At 40.1% G+C, this 26,257-nt stretch overlaps 2 protein-coding genes across 11 annotated transcripts; one reads left to right on the forward strand and one right to left on the reverse strand.

The window, feature by feature from the left end:
- Positions 1-751: 751 nt before the first annotated feature.
- LOC309689361 (rho-related GTP-binding protein RhoB) lies at positions 752-3,810 on the reverse strand. The gene has a single exon (XM_082505723.1). It carries the CDS (start codon positions 3,629-3,631, stop codon positions 3,041-3,043), a length of 591 nt encoding a protein of 196 aa, XP_082361849.1. The 5' UTR covers positions 3,632-3,810; the 3' UTR covers positions 752-3,040.
- A 415-nt stretch (positions 3,811-4,225) lies between these two features.
- On the forward strand, positions 4,226-25,981 carry pum2 (pumilio RNA-binding family member 2). Of its 10 annotated transcripts, none has more exons than XM_082505713.1 (24): positions 4,226-4,481; positions 5,899-6,262; positions 6,760-6,798; positions 7,903-7,971; positions 9,278-9,383; positions 11,382-11,569; positions 11,662-11,834; positions 12,086-12,383; positions 12,471-12,564; positions 12,682-12,789; positions 12,951-13,096; positions 13,545-13,665; positions 13,904-14,044; positions 15,044-15,349; positions 15,448-15,675; positions 15,877-16,144; positions 16,355-16,484; positions 16,623-16,757; positions 16,870-17,007; positions 17,216-17,341; positions 17,623-17,694; positions 18,620-18,741; positions 22,315-22,507; positions 23,350-25,981. In XM_082505713.1, the coding sequence occupies exons 2-24, from the start codon at positions 5,912-5,914 to the stop codon at positions 23,479-23,481; spliced, it is 3,684 nt and encodes a 1,227-aa protein (XP_082361839.1). In that variant the 5' UTR covers positions 4,226-4,481; positions 5,899-5,911; the 3' UTR covers positions 23,482-25,981. The 10 variants fall into 10 exon arrangements, with proteins under 10 accessions (XP_082361839.1, XP_082361842.1, XP_082361841.1 ...); XM_082505716.1 differs by having other exon boundaries at positions 16,623-16,751; XM_082505715.1 differs by having other exon boundaries at positions 15,047-15,349.
- Positions 25,982-26,257: the final 276 nt, after the last annotated feature.

Consider the following 26,257-nt stretch of genomic DNA (forward strand, 5'->3'; position numbering starts at 1 on the left):
AAATCTATCAAAAATATATTTATAACTAAAACAAATGATGCTGTTATTTATTATTTATTATGCAAATGAAAAACTGAATCCAATGTTTTCTTACCCAAATATGAACAAGTACACTGGACTTCTCTGAGATCTCAAATATGAACCAAACATAACATTCAAACACTAAAATTGATTTTTCTATTCAGGAATGTTTGTAAATAACTGTAGTAAAAATAATAATAATGTGCTTTAAATATTTTTTCAGCTTTTCTGTAAAATGGTAAAAGTGGAAATTCATGGCTAACAACAATAATTATATTTTAGCAGTTAAAATATTTATTTTTAACATATTGTAATATTAACAAAAAAGGATTTTTACAATTACCAGTACTGTTCATTTTGGGCATTTAGGTCATAAATCTGTATAGTGGGGTATAATTATTCATTTTCGTATAAGTGTTATTTAATGTTGTCACTTGTTGAAGAGCAGGTATTTTGAACTAGCATAAATTTCTTTCAGCAAAACATACAAAAGTTAACTGCAAATACACAAGTACATTAGATTTACTCTTGTTTCAAAGGCCTGAATCAAAGTGATGGTTCAGTGGATCCTGATTAAAGCAAATAAAGAAAGAAATACTAATAGAGTGAATTTTCTAAATTTACCAGCAGGTTCCAACTATTTTATCAGTATACGTAATGTTTCTTTGTACGATAAAAGGAAAGAAAGCTGTGTGTCAGGAAAATGCGACAAGAGTGGAAAAAAGTGCAGTTAGTGAAACACATTGATTTTTTTTTTATTGACTTTCCCAGAACAGTACCACTTGTTCCCTTACATTCTGTTTTTTTTCCCCCTCTTTTAATTGTACCATTCTTCCACAGAAAGCATTGTGTAATTACACCAATGGCATCAAATAAACTCTTACAAAGAGATATGTTTGGCATATTCCACAATTTCCTTTTGTATGAGGAGACGCAAACTGTACCATCTTATCACAAATACTAACCTAAAATCATTGCAAATCAGAGGCACATGAGGGGGGCCGGTGTGGGAAATTAACCAGTCCAGCACAATGCATTCCTGTGCTGTATGTCAGCAAAAAAAAAAAAAAAAAGACAGCAACAGACAGCAGACAGGAGGAATGTGACTTTTAAATGCCACTGTAACTTCGGCTGGAAAGTATTTTTAAACACAGATGTGCCTGCAGCGCAGTTTCTTAGTAAAACACAAAGTAAGTGTTTAAAGCAAAAAAAATCCATCTTTTTTTGTTTCCAATAACAAGTAAAAAGAGCAAAACATGAACAGTAAGAGTTTCACCCTTAACAACAGTCTCTGTAACTGATGTTCACAGTCATATGAACAAACACTCCCACTATCAAGCAAGAGGACAGTTACACAACACTTATGTTGACACTGAAAGAAAAAAAGAAAATCTGAATCCTTTTCACAAGAATGAAAAAAAAAAAAAGTCAGCTCAAAATACACTGATTTTAGCTTTCAGTAACATTTTTTGACAACATAAATTTAAGGTACATTCACTGTCATAATGGAAGACATTGAGATTTTAAGAAAAAGGGAAAAAAAAAACAAACTCTTTCTCAATTGTATTTAATTCAGTTTAACAGCTCTATAATCATTAGTACTTCACATTTACCGTTTTCTCATGTTTTAATAATCAAAGGGAAGCCCTTTAGTTTAAGTGTGTGTCACTATTACATAAGTGTTCTACTAATAGAATTGCATGAAACACTTTCAATAAAGTGTTGCCATCAGATGGCTTAATCCCACATGAGCGTGTGCTGTTGGGTCATAAACAGCAGTTTCATGACACTTTGAGAAAACGCCCTTCACCGAGCAAGACCATCACATGCCACACCGTCTCAAGTGCTTAATTGTGTCTGGGAAATATCCTCCGTGCCACTCTAAATGATGCTGTGCCCAAACAGAAAACTTCAAGCTGTTTCCCCCCCCATGTGTTTGATAGAACAGAGACAGCTGGATGGAAATGGGACTATATACTGTATGTGCTTCAAAAGATGCTGTTCAGATGTGCTGTACAGAAGACAATGTGTTTGTATAAATTAGCCAAAATGAGTTAAAACTTGTGTAAAAGCATGCTTAGCAACATAAAAAACTAAAGTTGTAAAACATGACTCCCACTTAATACTGACAGAGTTTCTGTCTGAAAACCTGCAAAACTACAGGACATTGTGGTTAGCCCTTTTCAAGACTGGTCCAGGTGTAGTCTTGTCAACCTTGAATCAAATCTAACCTGCTGCATAATTTGAAAGGGAAAAAGACATTTAATACTGTGGAATCAAAATTATACGTTATTTTTAGCTGTGCTCCAAACTAACAAACTCTAAAAACATAAATAACCAATTACAACCTTTATCTATGAAATGTCTTTGCAAAAGTGCCCTAAAATATCACAACCCCCCCCCCCCCAAAAAAAAAAACAACAAAAAACCAACAACAACAAGTTGGCAATACTTGTAGTTTTAACAAGCTTTCTTTCTATGAGTTGCTGTAGCATCCTGGTCTTGTGCAAGATCAAACTTCAATTACCTCATATTAAAAATTACAGTGCATTTGTTCTTTTTGCTTTACTTGTTACACAGTATAACCTTGGCAATAAAGCTTGTGGCCTATGCAAACTTTAAAACACAAAAAAAGAGAGCAGAGTCATCTCGACTCTCCAGCAGGCCTTCTCGTCTACACGAGAAGATGCAGAAGGGGATTGAAAAGTCGCCCACTGAAATCAAACGCTTTGTGATTTTTTTTTTCCAGTCAGACTGGGATCATGTGACCCCAAAAAGAACATGCCAACATGCCATAACCAGTGTATTTCCCCCCCACATTACACCCGCCATCAGATATTCGTGTGTGTTCCAATCAGCTCCGTTTGCAGTCATCGGTTTTGGTTCAAGCAAAGGCATCCGACTTCGAGGGAGTGTCCGAACAATGGTCACTGCCCTCACATGCCCAGACACAGACCCCAACGCAGGAAACGTCTGTTCTTGCGCGTCCCAGTAGCCCCCCGCCCAAGCCAGAGTCAGTTCACATTAAAACACAGCATTTGAAACAGCCACCTGTGGTTGTTTGTCGTTTCTGTAAAGCTGCCCGTGTTGCCGTTTCAAATACTTCCCAGATCCCCTCCTTGGTTTTAGCTGAGCACTCCAAATAGTCATATGCGCCAATGCGCGTGGCCATGGCCCGGCCATCCTCTGTTTTCACTGGCTCCAGCTTCAACCGAGACAGCTCATTCTTCACGTTCTCGTCGTTGCGGAGATCCCTCTTGTTGGCCACTAATATGATGGGTACGTTCGGGCAAAAGTGTTTCACTTCAGGGACCCACTTTTCAGGGATGTTTTCCAACGAGTCCGGGCTGTCCACCGAGAAGCACATCAGAATGACGTCGGTGTCCGGATAGGAGAGCGGCCGCAGCCGGTCGTAGTCCTCTTGTCCGGCTGTGTCCCACAAAGCCAGCTGGACTTGCTTGTTATCCACTTCTATGTCCGCCACGTACGTCTCAAACACAGTCGGGACATACACTTCTGGAAACTCGTCTTTGCTGAATACTATCAGTAGACATGTTTTCCCACATGCACCGTCGCCCACCACGACAAGTTTCTTTCGTATGTCTGCCATTGCTGCCTCTCCCAGTTCTCGCTCTCAAACGCGGCTCAGTCCAAAGTCGGCAGTTGTAAATATTTAGTCGTGTCAAGTCCAGTAGCTTTTAAACTCTAAGCAGATACTGGTCAAACTCGTCCCTCAAGTCAGTCCTTTCCACTAACTCCGGAACCTTTTGCCACAAACTACAGCAATCTCTTTATAAAGCGTAAGGCGTTTTCCTAAATATAGCAATCCAATCGGAAATGGGGAGGTGAGATCACCGTCTGTAAAGGAAAAGGTGATTGGGTCCCGTCGGGTTTTTCTCGCGTTGGAGGAGGGAGGGGTCACTGACCACGAGGATCCACCCGACTGAGAATCAGGCGAAATCAACTAAAGTCACAGCACGATGACGATAAATATACACGTACTTCTTCTTTGAAACCTCCCTTTCAAATAAGCTTCCCGGACACATTGGCTTGCTACTTTTATTACTGAGTCAGCATTTTGTTCACAAAATGACATGAGCCGGCTGTCTAATGAGGATTCATTCAGACTAAGCCAGTTTATCCTATGAAATGTGAGAGTGATTTTGGGTGGGGAAGTGTCTCTGAGACTAATTTCTATGATACCACATATTAGGTTGCCTAACACAGGGGGGTTTGGTGCTCAAAAGGCACGCTGGGAAGGCAAATTGATACTGACATTGTTATACGCATGTCTACGTAGTTCACGCTATTTACAGGGAGGGGGCACTAGCGTAGACAAACTGTTAGCTTTGACTACCAAGCTTTGCTAAATCACCGCTCTCTCTCCAAGGAAACAAAACAATATAGAATCGGGTTGACGGCGTGCAACAAGCACAGATCCTCTCTCGACACGACAACGCGTGAGTATGCCCTCACATCTGTTCACAACCGAATCCAAAGCTGTGTAAGGGGACTGCTTTGGAAGCGGTTGCCGCCGTGCGAGTATTTCCCCTTTTGTTTAGCGGTTAAGGCCCCTCTGTTTGGAACTTGAAGGGGGGCCATGTTGTTTAGCCACTCAGTGTTTGGCTGATGTTTTAGCTAACAACAGCAACATGGCTATTAGCGTTTGTTAGCTCTCGGAGATGGCCGTAACGTGTTGTGTATAGTGAATATCGGATAATAAGTCGAGAAAATGTGTTCTATTTAACATGCAAAGCCAACCGCTGACTATAAAACAGCAGTGAATTAAGCGAATTTCTTTGATGTCTCACCAATAATAAACACAACAGGCCCTTTGCGGTTAGCACTAGCTAGTTAGCTCCAGAGAACCAATGGTTAGCTTTAATCATGTTCGATTTCCGCTAGCAGAAATACATGAGGGGGAAAAAGTAAACAATAAAAAGAAGCGAGGCAACAAACCACAAAGCAAACACAATCTAATAAATAAATAAACATTTACGCAAATCCCCGCTGAAAGTCGTTAAGGTAGCTTCCTTATTATTACAGCGGCTTGCTTGCTGCTGGCTAGGCTAGGCTAGCTAGCCAAGCTGCTAATTGGTGTGCCACAATGAACAGTTTCAAATTTGAATACGTTGTTGCAAGCTCGTTACATCATCTCAGGAATCAGTCGTGGCTATCGCTGAATATTTGCATTTATGCGTGTATGTCTGTGTGGTAGTCGAAGCTTTATTGCTGGTATCCCCAGTCGTATGGTCACCAGCTAGAATTTGGCTAACGACAACGTTACCGAGCGGTGTTGCTCTTATAAGCCACCAACATCGATGTCAGTCGCTTGTTTCGTTCTTGGCCCGATCTTTTTAATTTAACAAAACATTACTAACCTGTTGTAGCACAAATAGTTAAGCAGAATTAGACAACTATATCCCTGGCGTGTTGTTAGCAGCTCGGGAATTAGTCTTGTCCCAGCGAGGAAAATTAAAAGCATTAGTTATCATTTTATTATTCTTTTGGATGAACATCTTTAATGGGATGTAAAAGCTGATTTTTGTCTGAAGGCTCAAGGAGGATTTAATAAGTCCACGATGGTCGCATTATAATAGCATGGGCTTTCATAAAAGCCAATTATGATGCCGTAAACACCAAATTGTAATGGGTGCTACATTACATTGTATAATGAAATTAAAATTACATCTGAGTCTTTTATAGCCTAGTGTTTCTTATTGGTCATTTATATGTAATTGTACAGGACACACAGAGATACTATATCCTCTAATAAGATTTCTTTCAATTTTATGCAAGTGAAATTGAAATAAGAAAATATACATTTCAGTGAGTAAATCTTACTTTGTCTGTTTTTTTGTTGTTGTTGTTTTTTAGGCTTTCCCGTGGAATGAGCATTCCATGCAGCATCCTAGGTATGAATGACGTGGCCTGGCAGGAGACGAGAGGTGGGATGCTGCATGCAAATGGTGCTCCTGAGTCTGGGGGTGTCCGAGTTCATGGCGGAGGGCCCCTAGCCACAGTTGGCGGAGCTGGTCAGGCTCCTGGAGGGCCACACATACAGGGCATGGACAGGGTTCCTAACCCTACCCCAGGTACCCCACAGCCCCCGCTGAGCGGGAGGTCTCAGGATGACGCCACAGTAGGGTACTTCTTTCAGAGGCAGCCTGGGGAGCAGCTTGTAAGTTGCACACCTAGCAAGCATCGCTGGCCTACTGGGGATGCCAATCATATCGATCAGGTAAAGAGTTGGTTTGTTTTTTGTTTTACTGAGCTAAGGCATGTGGTGATGTGCAGTTTAGTATAATTACCAGACAGAACAAGTCCTCAATTTTCACTGATTGTTATATTGGTATAAACAGCAAGTAAACAATCTGTTGTTTAAATGTAGTACTTTGTCATTATTGGAGTTACAGACAGGTCTGTCCACAGCCGTTTGCCCAGTCAAACGTGAGGTGAAGGTTGGAGTGCAGATTTCAGAGATCACCAGTCTGTTACTACAAGTATTAAAAAGCCATAGCACTGCTTCTGATTTACAACAGACATCAGCAAGATTATAGTTTTGGCCATTGTGTCAGCACAACAGGGGTGTGAGTCTCACCATGTTGACTGAGCCAGAGTTGTAATAGAAAGTGTGGTTATTAAATAATGAAATAAATGCTGCAATTAAACTTTAATGAAGAAAGCTTGTCTTTTAATTCTGTTCCCCTTCAAATTATTCCCCTTCTGCACCTACAGACTGCTGCACTCGGGGCTTTCAGTGATCAAAGCAGCGTAGTAAGTCTTCTTCCATTAGTGGTCTAAGAGGCTTCATGGTTTTATTCTACACTGTTGGATCAGACTTGGAAGTGCTTCTCTTAAACGCAAATGTGATTTTGAAGGAAAATAAATAAAGTTGCGTGGTACTTGGATCAGATTAATAAGGAGGATTGACATGTAGTTGGCCAGAAATGGCTTCACTAGGACAGCTCAGCATACTGATATGGATGGAGATATTTTCCCACAGCTGTGGCTTCTTTTTTGCTGACCATATATTGAGAAATGTCTATAATCTGTCTGTAGTAATGTTAAGCCAATGGTGCACTGGAAACCAATCCTCTTTTAATTTCAAAACCTGTCTTTGTGTTGTCATTTAATAGCCACACCTCACATTCTGTCTCAACAGTAGTTTAAGCTGCTCTGCAGCTTTTTTTGTTGCTACATACAAAGCCCCGTCTCGTGTTTAGGTTATTTCATTTTTTTTTTTTCTTTCAAACTTCATTCAAACTATTCTGTTTCATACAAGCAAGTTATTGTGCCCTGCAGAAGAACGAGTGTAATCGCCTCTCTTTATAAATCATCATGTGTAGTCTGTGCAGATGTTTTTTTTTGTATTTAGCTCTGCATAGGTCCTAGTCTAAAAATGTTTTTTTAAAAAGGTCCTTCTCAGATTTTTATTTTCATTTTCATTTTTCCTTAACACATCGTGTATAGTGGGCCGGGGGGCGGTCATGCAATAACCAAAGCTAAATGATCGTGTCAGATACCTTAACATAAGTCGAACAGTCAGGACTATTTGCTTTGGGATTTCATGTAAGAGAATTAAACAACATTCTCTTATTGGCTTAACAGCATATTCAAAATGCTGTATAAGTCATAATTCATGTCTGGCTTATTTCACAAAACCAGAATGTTATGTAATGTAAAAACAATTGCACAGATTAAAGAATAAATGTTAGTTTTTTGCTATGAATGTTTATGTATTCTATTGAATTGTCACATATTCTTACAACAAGCACTCTTTAGCATTGCAGGTACAATTTTACAGTTTACATTTTGTTAAATCATTGCTGTTTAATTTAAAATGTTCATGAAAAACCTTTTTTTTTAAATCTGTCTCAGGTCCGTGCAGTGGATGAAATGAACTATGATTTTCAAGCTCTTGCTTTGGAGTCGAGGGGGATGGGAGAGGTAAGAACAGTTTTTGTCTGCATATCGTTCACTCTCCTCACTCTTATACAGTTTTCTGTGATTATTATTTAATTATTTTCTTCTTTCCCCGCCGCTCTAGAATTGAAAAGTGACTGTACACATCCGCAGGTTGCTATTTTACAGAAACTATAGAAATGCTGAATTAGTTTTAAAGCTTCAATGTTTGCACCACCACCACCACCACAGAGTCTTTAAAATACAGATTTATTGTAAACTAGTTCATCTTACCTTTGATTGAAATCCATTAAACCCTCACCTGTCCCTGTTTTATTGTTAGCAAGCATATGCACAATACAGAAACAACTGAACAACAATAAATGTTTGTTTTCCTAATAAAGGGTTTTCTGAAAGCTTTTTGACTTAACGCTATTACAAATAATTTTTTATAAACGATAAACACCTTGTGCTCCTCTGTGTGCTACACTGATGTAGTTACATTTTCTCATATTTTATGTCTCAGACCCCCCCACCCCCCAGGCTGCTGCATGTAAATCTATGTGCAGTGTACAGTGATGGTAAAACTGTGTTGTATAGGAGTGTTTTTCTCATTTTATGAAACAAGAAGACTAAAATAGCCGGTTCGCTTAAGCAAATAAATTGTTTACTTGGTGTTTGGTTAAAGTATCAATTGCAGCATTGACTTTCTTACTAATGACAAATCTTGTTAACAATGGTCATAAAACTTGGCACGACTTTCCTAGAAATCTTCAAGCTCAACCAGCCTTTTTTCCTGGCAGTGTGGATTGGGTCATTGACTTGTTTGCCTCGCCAGAGCACTCTAGGGGGAAAAAGATTCCAGTTAGAATTTAATCTGTTTTAAGAGGAGTCTGAAGCAGAAAACCTGTACGGATTCTTTAGAAAAGCATTATTGAACTGACTTGAAGTTAACTGAGAGTTGCTCAAAGGTCTTGAGTGTAATAGCCCCAATTATAGGTAATTAGTGTCTATAATAGGTAATTAGTCCAACTTACACTAAATAATAAACATTTGAATCCTATGTCAATAAAAAATTCTTATGAATTAGTAGTCAGTGACTCCCCATGTCTGTGTACAAATACAGTCTAATTGAAGCTTAGATTGTTCAATTAAGTGATTTCTCCTGATATCTTCCAATTATGCCAATTAATTATTAGTGAGTTTAACTTGTCCTCAAAACATTCTGTTCTCAAACATCTCATTCACATATGGAGTCGAAAATACGTCTCCCTTTGCACTCGCAGTTTGGAATCATAAATGCAAATGGTTTTCTACACCATTCAGAAACGCTGTTTATGTTTTTTCTTAGCTTTTGCCAGCAAAAAAGCTCTGGGATTCTGATGAGCTGGCCAAAGATGGCAGGAAAGGAATGCTTCTTGGAGAAGAGTGGAGAGACAATGCATGGGGATCATCTCGTGAGTGTCTTCTAAAATGTCTTTTCTCTAATTAATTAATTAATTAATTATTACATATGTGGTTAAGATATCTGTTCCAGTCATGTGTTTGGGAATGGAATATCTCAGTTTTCACAGGTGCCTGCCAGCTATAACGTTTTGATATAAATACTATTAGAATGATATAAATACAGTGGCAAGAAAAAGCAAGTGAACCCTTTGGAATTTGTCTTAAAATCAGGTCAGATCTTCATCTGAGTTACAATTATAAACAAACCAGGGTTGTTTTTTTTCTGCTTTTTTATTTTTTGTTGAAATTGCACACACACACACAATTATTTTCAATTATATATCATGGTGCATTTTGACTAGGCTATGTTAGAAAATGGTAAACATCTCCCTTCACGAATACCATCTATAAATCATTCCTGGTTAGGACAGTAAGGACTGATTCTGATCTGCAGTGAGTGTTTGTAGAGCCTGTGGTGTAGCCTGTGTAAGTGCCTGACTTCATTGGCGGCATTTACACTTGTGCAAAATACATTCTGTGCGGATTACCTCATGGTTATGTCCTAGTCATTTGTATGCGGAGTCATCCAATAGAAACCAATAAAATGGTGGGGCTTTTTGTCCCGTCTTTAATTCCCACTCAAGTTTTTTTTTTTCTTTTTTTTTTTTTTTTCACCTGCTGCATTCCCTCACATCTATTCTGATAGGTTCAACAACCTGCCTGCAGGAATTTGCAGACATTTGTGAATCCTTACATTGATGCTATGATCATTATTCCTTATATTGAAGTGATGACAGTTATTCTCTCACTGATGAATTAAGAAACTACAGCAAAAAAGCAGCTGGACATGCACAGGAAGAATCGGCAGTACTGAACAGGCCAATCACAATCGTTGCGTGGACATGATGGGTAGTTAAATCGCTGGTTAGAACGCCACTGCTGTCCATAAAACCTTGCCTGATATTTGCTAAAGGAGTACTTTGATCCTTTACAGCACTACTGCAGTACTGAATGATGTAGCTAAACTGCAAAGTAAAGCCTGCGCTTCCTTTGCCTGAGTTCAAATTATTCTTCATTTATCTCATTTGTCCCTTTTTATCCAACATTTATCTGATTGGTTGTCCCTCGTAAACGGATGGTTAGAACAGCAGGTGAGTGGAGCTGCTGAGCTTGCAGCCAGATATGTGTGCATGAGATGACCATATTAAGCACATCTGCTCTAAGTGACCTCACACAGAGCTAAGAGTGGGGGAAAAATGAAATTAACCATTTAGAACAGTCTGAATCCTGAGCGTATGGCATTAAGGGATTACTTACTAACCGTAGCTGATTATTTGAAATAGGCATGTTTATTATGAGCACTGACCATTGTGCCCATTCACATATGGCTGAGAATGAGCTAAAGTATAATAGGTTCCTTTTACAAGAAGAAGGTCTAACGGTTCAGTCAGAGCCCAGTTTCTTAATCTAATAGAGGTGCTGAAGAATGACCTCGAGGATAATTCACGCTAGAGATTCATTCCTGACAACATGGCTGAAGTGAGACAATTCTAGAAGAATGACTCAAACTTCCTCCTGATTGTGGCTGCAGAAAACCTTTGAAATCACTGCTGCCACAGGAGGTTCAGTCACTTGTCAAATCCAAGGGTTCCCTTACTTTTTCTACCAGCAATCTAAAGTTTTAATAGAATAGAATAGAATGCCTTTATTGTCACTATACAGTTGTACAATGAGATACAGAGCATCTCCTACTCAGTGTAAACATGCTGGGGGGGGTGGTACAGTTCTGCAGCGCTATGTACATATGGACAGTATTAACATAGGGAAAAACCTCTTATGTCCTTCTAAGAAGGACATAAGAGATTGTTTGGGTCAAACATCACGTTTGTGTTTACTTGTGACTCAGATGAAGATCAAATCAGATTTTCTGACCAGTGAACGCAGAAGAACATGTAATTCCACGGGTTCACTTCGCTTGCCACTGTATTTGATTACGACTTTTCGTTCAGATCATTCAGTGTCTCAGCCAATCATGGTGCAGCGACGGCCAGGCCAGGGTTTCCATGGCAATGGTGATGCCAATTCTGTGCTTTCACCTCGCTCAGAAGGCGGAGGTCTCGGCGTGAGCATGGTGGAGTACGTCCTGAGTTCGTCCCCTGGTGACAAGATGGATGGCCGCTACAGGAATGGAGGCTATGTAAGCCAAACTCATGCATCTCATCGATCTTACCAAAAGTGGAGATTGCATTTCTTTGTCTAAATGTTTTTCTGTCTTTCGTATTTACACAGGGTGCAGGAGATGCTGACCAAGATGGGAGAGAGAAAAGTGATGCGCAAGAGAAGGTGTCGCCTTTTGAAGACGACAAAAGCCCTGAGATGAAGGTGGGAGAGGAGAGTGATCCTACTAAAGCCAATGGAAGAGGTCTGCTGAACGGCATGGACAGAGACTGTAAAGACTTCAAGTAGGTTTTCCTTTTACAATGGTACAAGTTAACATTTTTTCCATTTTCTACTGGTTATCTCTAATATAGTATATATAGCTTTTCAGTTAAAAACTAAATATAAAATATCAGACTGTGTAAATATGAACATTTATAAGTTGATTTGAGGGTTTTTAGACTTTTGTTTCGCCCCCAAATAACAGTTGTGTATAAATATGGTGGTCCTTTTTAAACTCAACTTGTTTTTTGTTTTTGTTTTTTTGTTCTTTTAGCCCAACTCCTGGAAGCCGTCAAGCTTCTCCCACTGAGGCTGTGGAGAGGATGGGTCCCAGTCAGACAGGTTTGGAGATGATGGGGCAGCACCACCACCCTCATGCTCTCCAACAGCAGAACCCCTCCCAAAACAAGGTCCAAGCTGAGGATTTCCAGAACCAGGAGGCCCAGAACATGGGCGGTATGGAGCAGCAAGCTGGTGTGGAGTCCTTACAATTTGACTATGCTGGTAATCAGATTCAGGTGGACTCTTCAGGGACTCCAGTTGGATTGTTTGACTACAACTCTCAGCAGCAGGTCTGTTAAATGCACAAAGTCTGTTTGGTAGTTTGCTCTGCAGGTTGTGAGCAGTTTGTTGATTTTTATTTATTTATTTTTTTCCAGTTGTTCCAGAGGTCTAATCCATTGACTGTTCAACAGCTCACTGCAGCTCAGCAGCAACAATATGCACTGGCTGCAGCCCAGCAGCAGCATCTTGGTGAGACAGATTCTTTTGCAGTATTGTTTAACTGCTTTGTCTCTCAGGTTGTCTCTGTTTGAGTTGCGTAGACTTTTGAATGAGAATTATATTGTTGTTCTTCCTCATGTTACTCAGCTGGCCTTGCTCCTGCGTTTGTGCCAAACCCTTACATCATTAATGCTGCCCCACCTGGAGCTGATCCCTACACTGCTGCTGGGTTGGCAGCAGCAGCAACGCTTGCAGGTGATCACATGGCACATGTTCATCCGCAAGTTCTCACTGAAATCCAACAGATCATTATTATTTTATTTCTTTTACTCTTGATTATCTTCTGCCCAGATCCAATGTATAACTTCAGATGTGTGTTTTTTGTTTTTTGTTTTTTTCTCTCTCCCCTCCTCCAGGCCCCACAGTTGTTCCACCACAGTACTACGGCGTCCCTTGGGGTGTGTACCCAGCTAATCTTTTCCAGCAGCAGCCTGCATCTACTGCCAATCACTCGGCCAATCAGCAAGCATCCAGTCAAGGGCCAGGGCCAGGGCAACCACAGGTAGGAATAATTTCTCTAACCAGTATTAATTCCCTACTTCATTGGCCTCGTATGATTGTATGAAAAATGTGCGTCAGGATTTGGTTTCAGTCATCTGTCTGTGACCAGTTATCATGTGCAGAATGTTTATGATGACAGGATGACCCTGAAAATGAGTCATCCATGAAGACCTGCTGTTAAAATTTAGAAAAGTTAAAAGTGGGCGGGGCTTCTGCGGCGTAGATCCATCAGTTGTGCATTTGATTCAGAACTGTCCTGGGGTTGGTTGTATATGTTTCCAAGCAACTCGTGACGTCTGATCAAACCACACAGTCGTGGTAAAACACGTTAGCTATATTTTAGCTGTTCCTCATTTAGTCACTTGTTTATTTTTTGTTGTGACAACAAGTTGAGATTGCTTCCCTTTCAGTACAAAGCCAGTAACAGTATTTTTAACCGTTTCTGCCAGGTGATGCGCACTGGAACCAACCAGCGACCTCTTACACCTGGGCAAGGCCAGCAAAGCCAGCAGGAATCCCTAGCTGCAGCAGCTGCTGCAAACCCTGCGTTGGCATACACAGGAATGCCTGGTTGGTCTACCATTTCATACTTATGCTATACTGCAATGTAGCCAAAGACACTCACAAGCAAATACTTTTTTTTTTTTTTTTTTTCCCTTATTGGTTCACATTAAGTGTATACAGTGTGTGAGTAGTAGTTACAAAATACTGAAACACTGTTTCTAACAACACTCCAAGTATGTTGTGTAGTAGTAGTAAACTGTAATTACTAACTCTCTCCTCTTTGTGTGTCTTGTTTCTTCCTCAGGTTATCAGGTTTTGGCCCCTGCAGCTTACTATGACCAGACTGGAGCTTTGGTAATGGGCCCTGGTGCCCGCACCGGTCTGGGTGGGCCTGTTCGTCTAGTCCAAACCCCACTTCTTATCAACCATGCAGCGGCACAAGCTGGTAGGAATTTTTTAAAACATTTGTTTTAATTAAGGAATTCTTTCCTCTCCTGTGTCACCAACTGTTTGCTCAGAGGGGATCTGTGGATGGTTTGTTGTAGGGTTTTTACATTGCATTCAAGTGCCTTGGGGTAACTGTTGTGATTTGGCACTATATAACTCACATTTAGCTAATCTAATTGCATTAGAGATGATTATTTGGAATTCGGTGACTGTATTTTATCTGATTCAAATCTCTAAAAAGATCACTCTCCATCTCCTGTGGACTATGTCTCCTATTTTGTCCACTGACACCTTCACAAAACCAAATGTGACGTTGATCAGATAAGCAGATCACATAGTTTGGTTTAAATTTGGTCTGTTCGCAGTGTTTGTCTCCTGCAGTTACCACTGCTGTCTCTACTCTGCGTGTGGGGAGGACACACACCGAGCAATGTTTCATTTAGCTATTTTAGTGAATAAATTCATTACTTTAATATGTTCCCAAGCCTCTTACCCCGAGTTTAATCACCACACATAAGCAGTAACCTTTAAATATAGGTGGAAAAAATGATTCAGCCAAGAAGTCCCAGCTTCTACAAAGTGTGTTCACGCTGATGGTTTAAAATGCAAAAGTGGCTCTCCCAAAAATAGCTGAATATGTTTATGTTTAATTCTGCTTTTTATTATTTGTTTATATTTGAGCTTGTCATTTGTGTTTATCTATGGTAAAACGACTTCACCCACTTAGTAGGCACAGTTGCATGCACACATGTAGTGATCTGATTTGTATAGATGTCCTCTTCTCAAAATGATAACTTAATGAGCGCTTCTGTGTGGTGTGTTGTGCAAATGATGTGTGTGTGTATTATTAATAGAGATGGGATTTTTTTTTTCTTCTTAGATATGCCTACTATAATGTCTGTCCCGCACACCCACTTCTTTCTATTCTTACTTGATTAGTACCACTCATGTGATCTTTCCTCACTTTTGACCTCTCACAATAATCTCTCTCCATCAGCAGCAGCAGTGTCTGCATCTGGCTCCGGTAACAACATGTCTGGTCCTCCAGCCAACGGACTGTACCGCTCCATGCCTCAGCCTCAACCTCAGCCACAGCAGCAGCAGGCTCCTCCACCCAGCAGCGGCCTGCCCTCCAGCTCATTCTACGGATCTGGATCAGTCCCCAACACCTCTCAGAGCAGCTCTCTTTTCTCTCACACCTCTGCTGCCCCACCACCCCCAAGCTCCTCCCTGGGCTTCAGCAGCACCGGCGGATCTCTTGGCGTTGGCCTGGGCTCTGCTCTTGGGGGTTTCGGCTCTTCTGGTCAGTGGCTAAACAACGTGCTGCTTGGAGAGGAAAATGGTCTTGTGTTAAATTTAAGTTTTGTGTTCTAAAAGTGCTTTGTTTATGATTTTTTTCAGTATCCAGCTCGACCAGTAGCAGTGTATCCCGCAGGGATTCCCTGTTGGCAAGTTCTGACCTATACAAACGAGGTGGCAGCAGTTTAACTCCCATTGGGCAGCCGTTTTATAACAGCCTGGGTTACTCCTCTTCACCCAGCCCCATTGGCCTTACACCAGGTCATTCCCCACTCACTCCTCCGCCATCTTTGCCCTCTTCCCATGGATCCTCTTCAAGCCTTCACCTAGGTAAGCCTAAAGAAGGGATGTTTACCTTTTGGTCGACTGTTGCTTTTGAGGTAGAAAATAAAGAAGCATTTGATCCTGTTCGTAAGTGAGGATGTGACTTAAATAGAATAGAACTTTAAGTTGTCATCCCCTGTTAGGGGCACCTTCAGTGAAATTGATGCTTGTAAATGAAATATTAAAAATTGTCTTATTTAATCCTAGGTGGCCTGACAAATGGCAGTGGCCGTTACATTTCTGCAGCTCCCGGAGCCGAGGCCAAATACCGGAGCACAGGCAGCACGTCCAGTCTGTTCAATTCCAGCAGCCAGTTGTTCCCTCCCTCACGGCCCCGCTACAGCCGCTCTGATGTCATGCCATCTGGACGCAGCCGCCTATTGGAAGACTTCAGGAACAACCGTTTTCCAAACCTCCAGCTCCGTGACTTGCCTGGACACATGGTGGAGTTCTCTCAAGACCAGCACGGATCCAGGTGACGGACCTAATTTAATGCTTGAAAATGCCACCGCACAATTAAATATATAGGCTTTTGGGAAATAATGCATTTCTTTTAGGTCTCGTAAATTTAAGCCTTAGCCAAAAAAGAAAACGTGCAAAAAACTACATTGCAGTGTTACACTTTTTATAATGAGTCCACTCTTTGAAGTGTCTTTTTAATCGTTCCCTGCTTTCTCCAATCTAGATTTATCCAGCAGAAGCTAGAGAGGGCCACTCCTGCTGAGAGACAGATGGTGTTTGGAGAGATTTTGCAAGCAGCATACCAACTGATGACTGATGTATTTGGGAATTATGTCATCCAAAAGTTCTTTGAGGTTGGGAGTGTTAAAGTTCATCCATGTGTCTTTTGAGTAACTGCACAGTATAAACTAAACTCGATTCCATTTATAATAAATTACTCTCATATTGTAATAGATTCCGGCATATATAATATATTTTTTATGTTGTCTCAGTTTGGAAGTGCAGAACAGAAACTTGCTTTAGCGACCCGTATCCGCGGACACGTCCTTCCCCTGGCGTTGCAGATGTATGGTTGCAGGGTCATTCAGAAAGCCCTGGAGTCAATTTCCTCAGACCAGCAGGTAATTGTAAGTGAGATTTCACTTCTTTATAACAGTTTTATTTTCTATTGAAAAGCATTTTATTCGTCCTTCATATTAAAGGCTTTGATTTCATTTGATATCATTTTCTTCCATTTAGAGCGACATTGTCCGTGAGCTTGACGGCCATGTGCTGAAGTGTGTGAAAGACCAGAATGGGAACCATGTGGTACAGAAGTGCATTGAATGTGTCCAGCCTCAGGCTCTTCAGTTCATTATTGATGCCTTCCAAGGACAGGTGGGTTTTTATTTTTTTTGTTTTTTAGTGTTTGTTGTTTGTTGTTTTTTAGAATAGCTGCCATACAATAAGCTGCCTTATAACGTAACTACCATTCAGTATAATTTATTTTTTGTAGACTCATGTGAGCTGTAGGGTTGCATTAATATCTAAATCCTCTGATGTTCTTTCACTACATGGTACAATAAGCACTGTTTTTATTTTCTAGGTTTTTGTACTTTCCACACACCCCTATGGCTGCAGAGTTATCCAAAGGATCTTGGAGCACTGCACCCAGGAGCAAACTCTGCCCATCCTGGAAGAGCTTCATCAGCACTCTGAACAGCTGGGCCAGGTGTGCACATCAGTTTCCTCTCTGTCCCATTTTAAACTTCACGCTGACTACCTTATTTTTGCTAGCTGCGACTGATCGTTGTTGACATTTATCATTTTATGTCGCGTATTTGCATGCGTCCTTCATGTTTGAACATTTCATATTTTTAGCCTGTCATTGTTCCTGTGTAGTTGTGGTCTGCTAAGTGTAAGGATGAATGTAATTGTGCTGTTAGCTGACATTACATCTGACATATGTGATTATTTAAACATCCACCTGCCCCCCTCACTTATTCCATCTAGAAATATCAAGGCGTTTCATTGGAGATGACACCCAAAACATATTATACAGTGTCCCGTGATGCACTGTTCAAGGTCAGAGCAATTTGCCTCTATCGCGGATGTCCCTGTGCTCACTTCCTTTTTCCCTCTTTATTTTTTTAATCTTTTCTTCTGTAAAGAATCTAATTTAACATTTAAATAGTTTTCCAACTCCCAACCCTTATGGTCCTTTCCTAACCCACTGAGCTGCCTGTTCTTCCTTTTTCCTCCCTTCTTGCTTTATGCCAGAGGATTTAGGGACATGCTAATCTGCTGTCTGATGATCCCTCTTTTGCCTACAGCATTTTTTGATCAGTCTGTTTTTCCCTTTTTTCTTTTTTTTTCTTTTTTTTTAATTCTCATTTTGCTAAAATTATAATTGTTTGATTCAAATCTAGGAGTTTGAAACTCTTATAACCAAATAGTTCACAAATGGTGTTTTAAAACCAACATAATGCAAGTTCATGTTAAAACAGATTGACAGAAAATGGTTTGGGAGGCAAATACTTCAAATTTAAAGGTGGAGTTCGCATTACCTACTCAACAAATTACCACTTTAACAAGCTTGGCAGTTGAGTGGTGTTATTTGTTGTTTGGTCAGTTCATTTTTTGTCTCCATCTTGCCGCACTAAAATTACACCCGTAACTGTCTATCACCCGTTTCTGAAGGGGCAAAGATGCTATTGGTTGTGTTACCTGGTCAGCAACACAAACCAGCAGCATCTGTTTTGTCTGACCTTCCGCAGTGATGACGTAAGGGTATTCGAAATACTACAAATGGAGGTGTCGCTCATTCATCGGCCAATCATTGTAGAGTTGCATGATTACCCTATCAATCGAGGCCAATGGGGGTGAAAAAGTAGTGCATGAGTATCAATCATGTTCAGTTGTATCTCACAGTTTGTTTGTTTTTTGTTGTTGTGATTAATCTTGTTGGGATGACTTTGCCTTGCCCTTACACCTCTGTTGCCTCCTGCAGGATCAGTACGGTAACTACGTCATTCAGCATGTTTTGGAGCATGGCAGACCAGAAGATAAGAGCAAGATAGTGGCAGAGGTGCGCGGGAAGGTTCTTGTCCTGAGCCAGCATAAATTTGCAAGGTAAGCTAAGCAGTCTGTATGGATTAAGAGTGGGCTGTATATTGTTTGCGGATTTTGACATTAACAGGGCAGACCGTGAATATTCTAAAGTTCATTTCGTGAAATGATTGTGAAAATAAATAAATATTCTGTTGTGGGAGGGAAAGCACTCACATTACTGTCAATATTAGAGCAGCTGTGTTTCTTCACACTTCTGCTGGTGTGAGGACAGAGATGTGAGTGATTTGCACTAGCATAACTAAGGAACATAAGTTGATGCATATCATCTGAAGATCAGTCGATACGCTGTTGTTGTTCTGCTACATCTTTCGAGTGTTTACATTTGTAAAAACCGGTTAATAGTAGGTTTATAACATGCAGTTTAACGACTCACGTTTGGACCTGATAAGAGATAATTTATCAGTAACCATGTGGTAACAATAGCAGGAAGTTCATAACCTAGATCTTTCTTGAGTCGAGTAGGATGGGAATGCTGAATTTTAGGTTTCTTTGTTTTCAAAGCAGAGATTGTCCAGGGCAAGTGTCCATTTGCTTAGCTTGGAGTAAATTCTTTTGTAATGTATAGGCGGTGGCATGATGGTACAGTGGTTACTGCTATCACCTCACAACAAGTGAATCTCCGGTTTGGCTCAGGCCTTGCTGTATGGAGTTTGTAAGTTCACCTTGTGCTTACATGGGTTTCCTCGAGCTTCCTCTCACACTCTGAAGATATTCATTTTAGGCAGGTACAGTGCTTGAAGTGTATAGCATAAAATTATGATTGAATGCTTGGTTAAGATGAGATATGCAGTGAAGTGCCTTGAGTGGTCCATAAGAATAGAAAAGTGCTTTCTTAATGTGAGTACATTAGGCAAGTAGATATTTTAAAAGACAAGTCTATGTTGAACTAAATGTGTCTGCACGAGTTGTTATGGCGGTCATGTTGGTTTTCGCTCTTGTGGATGTGATGTGTTTGTCAGTGAGCAAACATGACTTTAGGCCGACTTTGGACCTTTAATTTATATTAGTTTGAGTAATTTAATTACATGGCTCACGATAATTGTGAATATGCGGGGCAAAGGATGTTGGTAGAGCTGGGCGATAGAACGATAACGATATGTATCGCGATATAACTTTTACTCGATAGAGAAATTAAGCTATCGCGATAGACCTCGCCGCTCTTGTCCTCTTAAAAAAAAAAAAAAAAAAAAGGTCAGCCAAATTAAGTAGCGCAGAGCCGAACCAATCACAGCCGCAGCGTCACGTCGCGTGACTTGTTACGTACAGCACAAGTGCCAAGCCGCACGTGTGTTTGTTTGGGAAGCAGCCAGCGGGTAATGGAGCCAGCGCGTAATGGAGGAAATGAGTGTGCCGACTAGAAAAATCAACCGAGCGTGACCGAAGAGAAAACAGATGATGGTTCCAACGCCGGAGAGATTGTCGAACGGAAGAGCCATAGAAGTTCCGTAGTGTGAAGGTATTTCGGCTATTTCAAGTCTGACAAAAAACAGAGTAGCGTGCACTGTAAATTGTGCCGAAAGCAAGTCTGGAAATACAATAAACTGGTGCATGCGTCACACTGTGCGCCACGTTATTGTTTCGGTGAAATGAATTTCTACAATACTGTTACTGTTAATTCTACTCTCTGCAGTGTTTAAATGCTTACATATACACACAGTTACTGTCCGTCCACACATACGACTCTGTTCTGCTTCTATGCCGCAGCTTTGTTTACTTTTTCCCACCGAGGCTTCTAGACTTCTGATTGGCCAACATTTCTGCACGGTTAGGAATCTAGCGCCACCTGCTGCTTTGGCATGTTCATAGCAGCGTTTTCCTTCATTTCTGCCTTTATGTGTGGACGGGATTATTTTTTAAAACGAAAACGGAAAATCTCCGTTTTCAAAAATACCCGTGTACGTGTGGACGTAGCCTCAGTCTCTGACTGGAAGCGCTAATTCGTCATTCGGCTTTTGTCAGACTAAAGTAACTGTTAAAACTGTTTGAAAAGCTCAGCTATACAAGGAGAGATTGAGAATTTCCTTTTAGTTCTCAGTTTATTTGATATTGACAAAAGTTGGTCAGTTTTGTCTGTTATTCTGTAAAACAAACTAAGATTTATTTTTAGAATTAATATTTTGTTTCTAAGTGGAATTGACAATTTAGTCTGTTTCGTTTGTTCTGTTTTGAAACTTAAACGCTTTAGCGGCTGCCTTTTGTGTAGTTTGCAATATTTGCCTTTATTTATCTGAAAAAGTCTCATGTTCCTTAAGTACATCTACCCTGTTGAACTTATTATGAGAAATAAATATTTAAATCAAAACAAGCTGCTGATTATTTCACATTTTACTTGTGAGCAACGGCACATTTAAATCTTACAAATATAGTTATTTGGCTTATATCGTGATATATATCGTTATCGCCTGAAATGAAAAAAACATATCGTGATATGAAAAAATCTCATATCGCCCAGCTCTAGATGTTGGCTAAGTAGGCGAGATGGAGGCAGATGATCCACTGTGGGGATCTTTAAAGGGAGGTGCCAAAAGATGAGGGCAAATCCTCTACTGGTAGCCAGTACTACAAAACGACTTCCACGTTCAGTTCCTGTAGTTAAACAAAAGTGGTTGTCTACTTGTTTCGTAATACAAGGTTTTCCAGTCTTGCTACCATTAAAAATGGTGGTGTGTGCCGCCAATTTGTAAAAATACATGTCTGCTGGCAGCAGAGTGGTATATTTTATACATTTAAAAGATGAGCTGTAATATTAGGAAAAAATAAGATGCTCACAAACTTAACATAACTGCTGCAATTAAACAGCACTATACAAGTGTATGAGTGTTTGATGGGAAAAATGATCCTTGTAACTTGTAGAAAAGTGCTGTAAGAATGTGTAAATGACTAATATCCTCTTTAGTGTAACATGGAGCAGTGGGTAAGACTGACTCAGTGGGCCATCATTGCATATGTTTAGAGTTTTGTGTTTCATGTTTCATTTCTTTGGAAAAAGTTTGGAATTCTAATCAATAAATGTTCTCAGCTTTAGGAATAAATTGCTGTGTAAAACTGATCCTGTTAGCCAACAGGGGAAAAAAAAATTAAGCTTGGAATAGTGGTCCCCTCTCCTAAAAACCTGTCTCTGGTAGATTGTAAGCTGATAGACAAAGGGCTTAGACACTCTAACAACTAGATGCTGTTATTGGGATGGTCCAGTGGAGGATTAACTGGAATTTTCTATAGTCAGTAGGTGGTAATGTTGTACATGTTGTTTTCTTATCAAACATAACCTGTTCCTGCACGTGTCAGGTGTAAAACTAGGTCATAGTAATCCTCCTTTATATTTCCCAAATTCAAGTTTACCCCATTAACAACCAGCCCTTGCCTCACAGTTGGGGTCAGCAAAACCTTAAACGAATTGAGCTGTTTGAACACTTATCCAGTCCACTGTGCCCAATAATTACAGTTTGCTAACACACATGCATACATACCACGTGATGCCAAAAACAAAAGAAAATGATTCTAATATGCTGGCATCTCTCTGCTTCCATCTGTTCAGTTATAAACTTGAGTAACAGTAGCTTATTTTTCCCCCAGTAATGTGGTGGAGAAGTGTGTGATCCACTCCTCGCGTGCAGAGAGAGCTCTGCTGATAGATGAAGTGTGCTGCCAGAAAGACGGGCCCCACAGCGCTTTGTACACCATGATGAAAGACCAGTACGCCAACTACGTTGTCCAAAGAATGATCGACATGGCAGAACCTGCTCAGCGTAAAATCATCATGCACAAGGTGAGTCGCCTACTAAATGTGCTCATGTTAGTGTTAATGATAGTGGGTGGATCGTGGTCCATTTGATCCAGTGAATTCTATCAGTGTTCTGTAAGGTTTAGCAAAGCTTAAAAAGTCTAATCTGTTTCTGACAAGTGGTCAAATCGACTTGGCTGGTAAAAGTTTAGCTGTGAAGTTTTATCAGTGGTATCCAGGGGGTTGACAGCTCATTCAGATCATGAAACAGCCCAAGTTCAAACAAGTGCCTGTGTTGGTGCTTTCAAGGACCCTTGATATGTGAAATATGACCAGAAAGACCTGTTTTTAGTCATGTTATCAGTGCCATTATGTGTACAGCGATTGTATTTTGCATGAAAACAAAGTAATAACTAGGGTGTGCACTTCCGTATCTATCTGCCAGCATTGTGTCCATTGTTTACATATTTTACGTTACTCTTTGTGTACATCAGTGCAGGCTTTTGTCAAGGCTCTTGTGTTGACATCAAACTAGTTAATGCTGTTTTTGTTTTTTAAAGAATATAGCTTGGGTGCCAAAAATTTGCCAAAATATCTGCATTCTTTCTGCTGGCCAACAGGTGGCGACTCCTGTGGTTCCAAAATTAAGAAATTTTTGTAGATTACTGCAAGAAAATCACTTAACTCATGAATTCAGTAACCCTTTTACATACACAATCTCCATCAGCAGTTTCAAGACTTACTTAATGTAACATGATATGCATTTTGTAAATTATGCTACCCATTATTAAAAAGCATGCCCATTCTTTACCCCTACTTCCAGATTTAAACTCATTTGAGCTTCTTCAGATTTTAAATGCCTTTATCTTCTTCTCTTCTTTATTTAGATCCGGCCTCACATTGCCACTTTGCGTAAGTACACCTACGGGAAGCACATTCTAGCTAAGCTAGAGAAGTACTACATGAAGAGTGGATCTGAACTGGGTCCAATCGGCGGTCCCGCGAATGGTCTGCTGTAGTCACGTACACATCCCAGGTCCCCTGAACAAGTGGAGGAGTAGGAGCCCCAAACCCCCTGTTCTGTCTGAGATGTGCTCCTTAGCCATAGGGGTTAGCCTTTGACACCCTCTGTTATCCCATCAAGTGGGGGGGCAAGTTACCAAAAAAACAAGACAAGTCAACTTCACCTAAGAACGCTGTGACAACTGACCCCTGCCACTCTGCCACCCCTGGTGCAGGTCCCCAGCATGGCCCCCAGGGGGTGCACAGTCAGCAGGCTGTTTATTCTTTTTGTTTTTCTTTTGTTTTCCTCCTTTTTTTTTTTCTTTTCTTTTTTTTCCCTGGGTAAAGCACAAGCCCATTGTTAATGATGTAATTGATGTATTTGACTGGTTTTCATATTATCTTGTACATTTAGTTTTTTACCTTGTAAATTCTCTGTAGAAAAAGAAATTATTACACATTTGCTGAAATTTACAGTTCTTACAATTAACACCAGCAAGTGACTTTATAAAGGCTAAACTGAGTGATCCTTTTAAAACACGATTCCATTTGTTTTTGTAAACAGACAGCTGTTCTTATTAAGCTTAGGCAATTTATTATAATATTTGTATATTATCCCACACACAGTTTAAAGAAAAAAGAAAAAGGAAAAAAAAGTGTTTTCCCATGCCAAAGCAGCTGATGGATTAGTTTTCAAATAGCATCACATAGTATGGATGGACAGAAATCCTTCCATCCACAAGCGAGTACTATGCGTCACGTGCCACAGTCACCCAGAGGTCTTTGAGGCCGCTTTGCCAGCTCGGGGTTTGGAGATTGGTGCTTTACTCTAGGGTAGCGTTTGCCAGTGGTGTTTTTTTTTGTTTTTTGTTTTTTCTTGCCTCGTTTTTTCTTTTGTTTGTTTCTTTTGTTTTTTCCCCACCCTTTGCGGGAGTGTGTGCGTGTTTGGTTACTCCAGCAGCTCGTGGCCTGCATTATGTTTTGGTACTGACAGACTGAGCTGCTACATCCACCGAGCACCATTTGAGCCGTCTTACTCTCCCCTCATGCAGGCGATCACTTGATTTATTTTTTTTTATGCAGGAGGAAGTAAAACGCTACCATTTAACTTAAAGAAGCAGAGCATGAGGTTTGGTTGTACAGCGGGCGTATGACCTGGTTTAATATTAACATAAAATGACCATAGCTTTGGGTGGGGTGGGGTGGGGCTTTTTGCAGGGATAGCAGGGTGGGAGTGGGGTACGCGTTGGCATGCTGTAATAGGTTTTAATCCTTAGAATGATTTTTTTTTTTTCCTTTATGTTTTGTGTAACATCTTATCTGTCTTGTAGTTTGAGATGAACACTGCCCTAGAAAACAGTATCTTTATGTACTGAATAATCATCTCGTGTGTGTAGAAGTAGTTGAGCAATGTATAGCATCTTTATGTATGAGAAAATTGTTGCTCTTTTTTTGGTTGAGGGGCTTGCAGCAGTGATGGGAACCCCCACCGCCTGAAGGTCAGAGCAGTCCAAAAGATTATTATTATTTTATTTCTGGAATTTGGTCAGTTTTGTACATTTGAGGTGAAATAAATTAGACGTAGCTGAAGAAAGGGATGCTTAAAGAACCTTTTTCTTTTTTTCTTTGGGTATGTAAGTGGATTGGCGGAGGCCGGTGGGGCCATCAAAAGCTATACAATTCACCTGTAACGCTCGTAGTGACGGCTTCTTTGCTTCATATGAATTGTAGAATAAATGTAGTATATGTGCAGTTAATAAGTGTAAGATTATTAGTTTCACTAAAAAAAAGTCTAGTTGTGGTGTTTGACAGGCCTTGCTCTAAATTTGTAGTGATGCTTTTATTTGTCTGTACAGTTGTACATTTGTAAACGTTTATGCTGTAAATGGGATGTCTTTTACACTTTTTCTTTTTTTTTTTTTTTCTTTTTTCTTTGGAGGGGGGAGAAAAAGGCTAATGTGCATTTAGATGTGTGTATATTCATCACTCCTTTCCCCTTGAATATAATGTATACAGGTTTTATTTGATCAAGTGTTATTTTAAAGGAAATGAAAACTTAATAGCTTCACAATCTGGCATGGTTTTTGTTTTTAAATCTGTTCTGGGCCAGCCTCTATTTGTACTGAAGCTGTAACATCCACTGTTGATAGTCTTTCTGATGTGTGACAGTTTAAAAAAAATAGAAAAAGGAAAAAAAGAAACACTCTGTACTAAAATCGAGGCTGCATTTAGTCCTCTCTGCTACCATGGAAACTTCACAGGATATGACGAGAATTATTTTTGTACAGAAGAGTGCTGTATTTTGAAACAGCTACTACCTTGTAAGCAAAAGCAATGTAAAATATTGTCAATTATATAAATATGAACATATGAGTTTTGTCACACTGTCAAAGTCATGTACATTTTCAGGTGGCCTTATGTACATTTCCAGATGTTAGATGAAGAAAACGAACTCCTTTTTCGAAGCAGAATTGTGACATTGTATGATTAAACTGTTCTTCTAACATTTGACCTTAATTATTGCCGAGTTGTTTTTTTTTGGGGGGTTTTTTTCCTCCTTATATGTTAATGATTTTATAATCATTTCAAGACACTGGATTCTAAACTAATGGTGAAATAAGTGCCTAAAAGTTGGTTTACATCCATCCATCCATCCATTTGCTTCCGCTTATCCTTTTCAGGGTAGCGGGGGTTGCTGGAGCCTATCCCAGCTTTCATAGGGCGAGAGGCGGGGTACGTCCTCATCCACTTGTATCAGTATGTGCCAGACTGCGTTGGAAAGATTAACATTAA

Source organism: Aulonocara stuartgranti (genome assembly GCF_965226115.1).
Source record: "Aulonocara stuartgranti genome assembly, chromosome: 15".
NCBI lineage: Eukaryota > Metazoa > Chordata > Actinopteri > Cichliformes > Cichlidae > Aulonocara > Aulonocara stuartgranti.